At 47.7% G+C, this 9900-nt stretch overlaps 1 protein-coding gene across 1 annotated transcript; it reads right to left on the bottom strand.

The window, feature by feature from the left end:
* Positions 1-244: 244 nt before the first annotated feature.
* KCNV1 (potassium voltage-gated channel modifier subfamily V member 1) lies at positions 245-8921 on the bottom strand. Its single transcript, XM_074985646.1, has 4 exons — positions 8907-8921; positions 7279-7791; positions 4667-5193; positions 245-756 (listed from the first exon to the last, which is right to left on the bottom strand). Exons 2-4 carry the CDS (start codon positions 7758-7760, stop codon positions 245-247), a joined length of 1521 nt encoding a protein of 506 aa, XP_074841747.1. The 5' UTR covers positions 7761-7791; positions 8907-8921.
* Positions 8922-9900: the final 979 nt, after the last annotated feature.

The raw sequence follows: 9900 nt of genomic DNA, 5'->3' as shown, positions 1-9900 counted from the left end.
TACCTATATGATTTTTTCACTTTGATGGGTCCACTATATTCTTCCAGTTCAAGAACCAACTGTGAAAACAAATTTCAGAGCCCGCACAGAGAGTTCCCAGCTTTTGACTTATGCCTTTGATCTATACTAATTGCAAACTGGTAAGCAAATATGCTAAGAGTGACTAATGTGAAACAACAGCTGTTCTGCTCTTCACAACCCCACCTTACAGTTGTCTATCTGCTATTTACAAGATCTTACAAAATCAAAACCAAAAATCGTCTCCACCACTACTCCTAGTGCTTGCTCTCTCTCTGCTTCTTAACCGTAACATATCCATGATACTGCGAGCATATATGTCTCTCAAATTAACATTGATATTTGAGTCACTGGATGTGTTCTTTGTGAGCTTCTTTAAAGCTTCACGCTGTCGAAGAGCAGCCTCCTTTATCTTCAGCGTAAAATAACAAGCAGAAAAACGGTCGTTAATTATAGCTATAGGCAAAGCCAAGACTAATATTCCCGATAATATACACATAAAGGCCACTACCTTCCCAGTGGTAGTGTCTGGTCTAATGTCTCCGTAACCAACGGTTGTCATGGAAGTTGTTGCCCACCACCACGCACAGGGTACACTGGTGAAAGTTGTGCCAGGGACACCTTGTTCCACAAAATACTCCACAGTGGAAAATATAGAGATTCCCACGGAGAGAAAAAGCAGCAGTAGGCCAACCTCTTCGTAACACTGGGCAATAGTCATCCCAAGGGATCGCAAGCCTGGAAGACAAGAAGTGCTGTCAGTAGGTTGATCCGTGTAACTGTCTTCATACCTCTGTTAAGAAGCACTTGTTCTGAAAGCTAGAAACCATGCACCTCACGTTTCTGCTTCAGGAATGGATGTATGAGATGGCAATGCTTTTCAGACACTCACTGGGAAAACATGATTATTAAAGGAATAAAAATCATGGGTTTCTGATTTATGGTCATTATTTTGAAATGGAAAAAAAACCAGATATTGGGGTTGAGTGTAGAGATTACTAAGGGGCTAATCACAAATCATATCAGAGAGATGGGGTAGATGGGCAAAGACAGGTGTGGGAGATACACATCTCATGACTTCTTCTCTTATGCCAGCTCTGTCAGATACACCTTTTTGATTACGGTGTAGCATGAGTAACATGTTATGAGGAAAATGATCCATTCACTTTGGGGTACAGGGATCAGGCATAAGATTACCTTTGTCCAACTTCACACCTCCCTTTGCCTCACTTGTAGCCCTGTGAGAAAGATGAGTGAGTGTGTGGGAGCATGAGCGTGCAGAGACTTGCACTGGACAAAGACAGATGTGCCCATTCCCCTTTGGTTGGCCAGTGCAGGGGGAGGGAAAGCAAATACAATAAATATGCAAAGGAATAAGTGCTCCCAAAAATTAAAAACAAATCGTATTCACAAAATGGGGCATCCTCTAAAGCCAGTTAAGAAAACCCAGGTTGCTGTAATGTATCTTCTTGCTCAAAGAAGATGTTATTATTTTGTGACAAATTGTTTTTCCCACTAATTTAAAAAAATCATTAACAGTGTTTCTTAATGAGAAGGAGAAAAGCAATAGTTACAAATTACCCCACTGAGCTCCAACTAAACCAAATAATGCTGGAATCTAAGATTGAATTCATATATTTTTTTGTCGGTCTCAGACAGCTGTTGGAGTCTCTGGGAATTTGAAACACCAATGTGTTTGAGATTTCTTGTTGCTTTTCGGCCAATCTCTGTTTTCAAGAAGACACAAAAAGCCCTTGGTTTGGTGCATTCTTTCTCCCTACCACACCTCAGGGCTTGTCTACATAGTTTTGTTGTATTGGTTTAGCTCATACTGGTACAGAAAATTCTTGTAAATTCAGGGGAATAAGCTATACCACATAAACATCTGTATAATGGTCTAAATTCATCCACCTTAGGGGATTTATCACTTCTAACTATATTGCTCAATATAGTTATAATGGTGCAAAAGCTACATGGAGACCAGGTATGAAGACCAGACCTGAGAACCCTCTATCTCCAAGAAAGTTAGTAGCATTCAGCACCTTGCAAAACTTATCACTAGAAAAGATGAGTAACTAGTTTCTTACTGACACAGAGAGGAAGAGTTGCAAGTCAAATACTGTCAGCATTGCTCTTTCTGAAAGTATCAGTGAACTTCAGGACTTTCTTCTCATGTTTTTGTTTGCTGGATTTACAATAAAAGGGTGTAGTGTGTGGGTTCAGAGAGGTTGTTTTACTTTTGAACATGACATGGGTGAGACTGATATTGGAATATAGTACATAGTTCTAGTGTCCATATTCTTTTTTTAAAAACAATGTTGAAAAGTGGAAGAGGATGCAGAAATAAGCCACGAAAATGACTTGGAGGCTGGAAAAATGCCGTGCAGTAAAAGACAAAGAGCTCAACTGGTTTAGCAAAAAGATGAAGTGGTGACTTGATTGCAATCTTTAAGTATCTTCATAGGGAACAAAACCTCATGTACTAATTGGCTCTTCAGTCTGCAGAAAAAGTCATTAAAAGAACCCATGGTTGCAAGTCAAAGCTGGACAACTCCAAATGGGAAAGAAGGCACACATTTTTTAAGTGGGAGGGTGATTAATTACTGGAAAAGACTATGAAGGGATGTGGTAGATTCTTCTTCTTTGAATATCTTCAGTTCAAGGATGGATGCCTTTCTGGATGATTAGCTTCAGCCAAACACAAATTAGAGAGACAATAAGCATGTTCTCAGTGATGGCAGATGTCAGTGGCTGTGTAGGGTGTAATTTCTTACAATATTAAAGCCATTCTTTTCAAATTATTTATCAGGACCTCTGCAACAAGCCAGACTATGGCTGTTGCAGCACAAGTGCACTACGGTGGAGAAAAAGGGTTTTAGGGAGTCCTGCCTTCCTTCAGCACACCTGTGCAAGGGCTGCAAAACTTGGCTGTAGGTGCTGCGGGGGTGCAACAGTAAGTCTTGGTAGCACAACCAGCAGCATGAGGGTGCCAGTAATTGTGTGTCTGGAGGAGATAGAGCAGTGATTTTGGCCCTGTGTGCCACCAGAGCTGTGCCAGAGAAGTGCTAGTGAACAGGCATATCAAATCCAACTGCTCAGCCTTCACAGCCTGTTTTATGTCCCCTTTATGACCACATCTCCTCCCCCAGCATAGCTTGATCTTTGCAGAGCCAACGTTGTGTCCCATATGTCTTTCTCACTGCCACCCACAGGAACAGTTCAGATCTGGCATTTCTTCACAACATTTGCAGAGGAGGATGAGCATTCCTGAGGCACAACCCAACATCCACAGCAGGGACTACCCTGTCCCTTCCCCCAAACTGCTCCATCCCCATCCCCATCCCCATCTACTCCCCAATGGATCCCAACTTTGCAGAGGTGTCTCCACAGTATCCCAAGGATGATGCTGTGCAGGTGTGTGACCCTTCTAGGTGAGAGGGGCAGATGTGACATGACCTATGAGGAGAGGCAGAGGGATTTGGGCTTATTTGGTTTGCAGAAGAGAAGGGTGAGGGGCGATTTGATAGCAGCCTTCAACTTCCTGAAAGGGGGCTCTAAAGAGGACGGAGAGAGGCTGTTCTCAGTGGTGACAGATGGCAGAAGAAGGAGCAATGGTCTTGAGTTACAGTGGGAGAGGTGTAGGTTGGATAGTAGGAAAAACTATTTCACCAGAAGAGTGGTGAAGCTCTGGAATGCGTAACCCTAGCGAGGTGCTGGAATCTCCATACCTACAGGTTGTTAAGTCCTGGCTTGACAAAGTTCTGTCTGGGATGAGTTAGTTAGGATTGATCCTACTTTAGGTAGGGGGCTCACCTCGATGACCTCCTGAGGTCCCTTCTAGCCCTAGGATTCTATGATTCTAGGATCTGTGCTTTCCATATTAATGACCACATTTATGTATGCCTTAGAATCAAAATGAAAAAAAAAAAAGCACAACTTTCTCCATTTTGTCATCTTTAACTAACAGGAAACAGGCTCCAGATCTGTATAGTGTACATTTCTATTCTGATTTACTAGGTTTATGTTAACGGCAGTGTCTGCCCTTTCAGAAGACAACTGTTTCTGACAACATTCGAATTATAGGGAGCAGCAGTTTCTGATTTACTGCTCTTAGCCTGGGTGACTGGTGAAACTTAAATATCGAAGCGCTTATAATTAACACCATTGACATTTAAGCTCTTTTGAGCTGCTTACATGTGTAGTTAAGTGGCAGCTAAATCCGTATACAAAAGAAACTGGTTACTATGTTCAGTTTTAATGGTGAAGTGATACTTCATTCTCAGACTAGAAGCTCATCAGGTTTGGATAAGATTAATTCAAATTTTCCTCTTTCTCTGACACTAATCTCTATATGGGATAGACACCAGTGATGCTAAATCAACAGGATCAAAATTTCTTGCATAGTATTTAAATAACCAGATGAAAGGTAGAAAGGTGACCACCCTGAATATGTAACCAGTGATTTTGTCATTCCCTTCTGTCCCTTCCCTACAGATTCAATTTTATTACTGTGGCAACAGCACCCTGGATACCCTGCAAGGGTTGTGTGTGTCTGCATGTCTAACTTGCTTGGCTAATTTCTTTGGTTCTCTTACGGCTTGTAAGGTGCTAGCACCAACATTGTATTAAATCCATGAGCTGAAGGTACCTGTGGAATGTCTGCCCAGTTTCAACATACGCAGAGCTCTAAGCAGCCTCAGCACCTGGACGATGCGCCCCACATTCTCTAGGTCTTGGGAGCTCTCCCCACCGCACATGCTCTCCACCAGCAGGGTAATGTAGAAGGGTAAAATAGCCAGCAGGTCTATGATGTTCGCCACACTCCTCAAGAAGCGGCACCGATCCCGTGTGCACAGAAACCGAAGGGCAAACTCCACTGTGAACCAGACAACGCACACGTACTCTAGGGTGTCCAGGAGTGGGGGTGCCAACCAGCTCAGCTCCACAGAAATCAAGGCCATGTTGGCAATGGACACAACAACAAAAGCCATAGAGAGGGTGCCAAAAGTCCTGGCAGCCACAGAAGACCCAGGCTTCTCCAGCACTTCCCAGAGTCTCTGCCTGACACTGGGACAGAGACTCCCAGAGAAATCCTCTTCCTCTTCCTGTGCATCCAGCTCTTCTGCATCTTTCTTGATGTCCAAGGCTTCACTCAATTCCTTCCTCCTGAAGTACCTGCACAAGGAACCAACCCAAAATATAAACCTTGAATGACAATGTTCACGCTATTATGGCTACTGTCTTCACATGGAAACCTTCCTACCCCCAGAGTACACCTTCTCAAAGGGAATTTGATAGGTCCTGATTCAGCACAGGATATAAGCATCTATCTATCTATCTATCTGAGAGTGGGGAGAAGAGGAGATATGATACAAGTTTTCATATTCATAAAAGAGTGTTACAAAGAGGAGGAAGAAAATTGTTCTCCTTCACCTCTGATGATAAGACAAGGAACAAATGGCTTAAGTTGCAGCAAGAGAGGTTTAGGTTTAACATTAGGAAAACTTTCCTAATTGTTAGGCTGGCTAAGCACTGGAATAAGCTGCTGAAGCAGATTGTGGACTCTGTCATTGGAGATTTTTAAGAGCAGGTTAGACAAACATCTGTCAGGAATGGTTTAGATTATAATTAGTCCTGCCATGAGTGCACAGCACAGGACAAGATCACCTCCTGAGATATTCTAGTCCTACAATTCTATTATTCTACTCTTAATTTCCATGGGACTAACTGTGATGGTAGAGAATGTTCATGTAAAACTGGCAGACTCAGGGCCTATGTTTCTACATCATCTTTGTCATTTTGATTTAATGTTGCAGTGCTTAGGAGAGGGGCATACAATCCTGTATACAAAGGTCTGTCTGTCTAAAACCTATCAGTAGATTGAGAACCTACTTAATTATATCTGTTATTTGCCCCTTATTTAAACATTTACATCCTGATTCAGCACAGCAATTAGCCATCTTTAACGAGTAGTTATTATGGATTTTGAGCATATGTGAAATGATTTGTTGAATCAGGGCCATATTTATGGAACATTTTCTTGAAACAAAGAGATTTCTAAGGAACAGTAGACAATCCTTTTCCCCGCAATATATAAATGCTTGTAGTTGGTGCATTTGCTAACTGATGTTGACAGTCAAACCTCATACCAAGGTATGTGGTTGATTTTCATCCCTTCAAGTTGAGGGCACTGGAACAATTTGTGTTGTCGGGGTGCTAAGAGCTACTGAACCAAACTGTAAACCCTGCATATAACAGAAGCCACTTCAAGCCAGTGCGTGCTACTACACCCCCTCCCCCGCACTCCTCGTTCTAGCACCTAGACTTGAAGTCTTTAAATCAAGGCTGGAAGGTTTTCTGCAAATATGGTCTAGCTCAGCCTCAGAATAAGGGCAAGAGTTAGCAGGTGTGACTCTATGGCCTGTGTTATGCAGGTTAGACCAAAGGGGCATAATCATCCTGTCTGAAAATTATCCAAAAAAATCACTGCAATTGACTAGCACCCAGAAGCCATTCTGGAGCAGATATTGTTGGGCTGTCAGGCAGGGCAGGTGTGCACTGGTTTTGTCTCACATTAATCTGATTACATGGATTTTAACACAGGCATTTGAGATATTTTATTGATCACTTTTAGCACATGCCATACTTCAATATTAACAAGTAAACCATTAACCAAAATGAAGGAAAACACACCAAGTTAAAGGACTATAAATATTCAAGCCCCACTGTCACAGACGTCCATCCCTTATCCTTGTCTCTATTCAACATTTTTGTCTGCTGTCACTTCTGCTTCAGCTTTTCCTTCCCAGCCCGTCATTTCCTTCTGCCTCCTTCTCCCATCAGAACACACCGTGCCACCCTTGTCCCTTCAGCCAAAGTTGATGGCAGTGTTTGCCCAGTCACTGCTCTCACACTGAATTTCATCATCCTGCCCCCCAGAGCCAACCTGCCTTCTAGTAAGAGTCACCACAGACTCCTTCCAACCTCTTCCCACCCCTGTCAAACATCCACCCATCCACAGAGCAGGGGCTAGCACTGAGTCCAGCTCCTTCCTTCCCCAGCACCCATCTAAGCATCCCTGTAAGATGGATGCTGGAGACAGAGCTGAACCCCTGTCAGAGCAGCTGATGCTGAATTCCTCCAACCTGCATCATTGGATCTCTTCCCGCCACTACACAGTGCCTGTCTGTCCCTGCAGCAGCAGTTGATACTCAAAGCATCCACTCCACATACTATTCTCCTCCTTTTCCCAGTCCTCACCTGTCTCTGCAGCAAGAGTCAATGCTGAGCTCATCCAGACCCCAGTACTGGATCTCCTGCAGGAAGGAGAGGGCACACAGCTGCTCCATCACATGCAACCTCCCCGTCTGGTAATAATTCAGGATGTAACGAAAAGCCTGTGAGCTCCGGTCAAAGAAGTACTCATTCTCTACCAGGTTGGCATCATCACAGAGATCCAGGAGGCCTGAGGCGACATCCCGAGCGGCGGACACCACCACAGCCAGCTTGCCAAGCCGGGTGTCTGGGTAGCAAGACAGAGTTCGCTGGGATAGCACAAAGCGGCTGCCTCCCACATTGATGGTGAAACAGTCTAAGGAAGGGGCAACCTTCCGCAGCAAGGGCCCCTGCTCCTCCTCACTGCTGAAGACACTGGACTCCAGGGAACCCAGTGATGTGCTGTCCCCTGGCTCCTGTCCAGTCGTCTGGGAAGAAAGGGACATGCAGCAGGGAGGCGACTTCATCCTGCAGCTGCCAGCAGCAGCCCACAGTTTCCTAGGTGAAAAGACATATAAAGGTGAAGAGAACACAGCCCAGCTAGAAAAATGGGTCAACCCAGTTTGTAAGTGTATTTTCTTCATACAAGTTCCTTCAAGCCTCAAGCAGACATTCCTGGCCTCATTTCCTCAGAGTAAAGCCTTCATCTCTGAGCTTAAAAAGAGCCTGAAGCAGCCTGGCACAATACACATTTGGTTTATAATAAATAATGATGATCCCTGAAATATGCTAACCTTGCACTGGGTTTACCCTGATTGGAATTTGATTGATTATTAAAGCCTTGATCCAAATCCCACTCACGTGCATGGAAAAACAAACTCCCCTTGACTTGAAAGGGCTGCATATGTCCTAAAGGCCAAAAAGGTCGTGTTACCTGCTAAGACTATTTGGTATCATAATGAGACCTTAATGTGAGATCCAGTTGCTTTGAAATGTGGGATGGTAACTATATGCATCCTCTTTGCAGCCATCCCAGGGGAGTACTGCCTTTAGCATTTTAACACCTGTCACCTCCGTTCTCAGATAACATTTAGTAACTCATAAAAGCATAAGAGGCAAGTTAAGCATACAGCAACCCAATGATTAACCCACTCTATCCTGCCCCACTGCACCTCTTCCACACGCAGCCGGAGTCTTCTGCTGTTCGGGAATAAAGAAGTGAAATAAAGCCAGAGATCTGGGAGAGGGGGAGAAAGATGGGCCAGTTCTCTATTGAATAATGACCATTACGCAGGACACAACCATTCCCTGGGACACCTACGCGCCCCGGCTGACCACGGCAGCTGTCTCTCGGTCCCGGGTGGCAGCCACAGACCCATGAACGAGCCATGCGAACGGCTAGTGGCGGGAGGCGCTGCCCCGAGGGATCAGGCTCAGCAGTAGGAAGTACTCGCAGCACGAGGGGTTGGAGGCTCGCGCCGCAGCCTGCTGGAGCGACCGGGAGCGCCCGCAAAGTTTGACAAGAGCGGGCCCGGGGCAGGCTGGCCGGGCAGGACGGGCTCGCCGAGAGCCTGGCCCGGCCACGGCTGGGGAGGCGGAGCGGGGCCGGGCGGGAAGGGGAGAGAAGGTCCCCGGCTAAGGGGCGCGCGGTGCGGGGGGCCGGCGGCGCTTACCTGCCCGGCCGCCCGGCCGCGCATCTGGGCTGCTGCTGGAGGCGGCTCCGCGGGGCTCCTGCCTGCGCGCTCGCCAGCCCGTCCCGCGCACTCGGCAGCCGGGCGCGCCAGCCCCGCCAGCCGGGTCATGTGCTGCGGGGGAGGGAACGCCCTGGCAGGCGCCGGCCGCGGCAGGGGGCCGCCCGCTCCGCCCTCGGAACGGGCCGGGCAGAGCCGAGCCGAGCCGGGCGGGGAGGGGGCGGGGGAGAGCCCGCCCATCCGCCCCGCCCGGCAGCGCCCGCTACAGCACCCCGCGCTGCCCGGCCCCTGCCCCGGCCCCCTAGACTGTCCACTGCCCCACAGCCCCTGTTACTGCCCCGGCCGCCGCTACCCCTCCTGTCATATCCACATATGCACTTACACTGCCCTATAGCCCCCTTGCTACCTCCCACGCGGGCACTACCCCATAGCCTCTGCCACCTTCCACTGCCCTACCCACTGGCGCTGCCATGCAGAGCCCGGCTCCCCCTACTGCCCTACCCACTGGCGCTGCCATGCAGAGCCCGGCTCCCCCTACTGCCCTACCCACTGGCGCTGCCATGCAGAGCCCGGCTCCCCCCACTGGCGCTGCCATGCAGAGCCCGGCTCCCCCTACTGCCCTACCCACTGGCGCTGCCATGCAGAGCCCGGCTCCCCCTACTGCCCTACCCACTGGCATTGCTCTGGGCCCCCTCTCCACCCTTCCCCACGCCCCACTGACATTCCCACTGGCACTGCCCTACAACCTCCTTCTTCAGACTCCACCGCTATATCCCCTGGCACGCGCTGTACATCCCCCTGCCCTCCACTGACATCCCTACTGTACAGCCCCGCCCTGTCCCTGCTCTGACACAAGTACTGTCTCTGCCCCATAGCCCTGCTCTGTCCTCCACTGACATACCCCACCACTGCCGCGTGGACCTCCTCCCCATATCCCCATAAACATACCCCTGTCACTGCTTGACGGCCCCTCACT

Source organism: Carettochelys insculpta, chromosome 2 (assembly GCF_033958435.1).
Source record: "Carettochelys insculpta isolate YL-2023 chromosome 2, ASM3395843v1, whole genome shotgun sequence".
NCBI lineage: Eukaryota > Metazoa > Chordata > Testudines > Carettochelyidae > Carettochelys > Carettochelys insculpta.
Note: the sequence above shows the minus strand (reverse complement) of the source record. Positions and strands in the feature narration are given on the sequence as shown.

Excerpts from the sequence above, each read along its gene's own strand:
- KCNV1 (XM_074985646.1), bottom strand. The coding sequence starts at position 7,760 with ATGAAGTCGCCTCCCTGCTGCATGTCCCTTTCTTCCCAGACGACTGGA. Across the intron at positions 5,194-7,278 it reads GACTCTTGCTGCAGAGACAG|GTACTTCAGGAGGAAGGAAT; the intron begins GTGAGGACTGGG and ends TTCCTTGTGCAG. Across the intron at positions 757-4,666 it reads ACTGGGCAGACATTCCACAG|GCTTGCGATCCCTTGGGATG; the intron begins GTACCTTCAGCT and ends CTTGTCTTCCAG.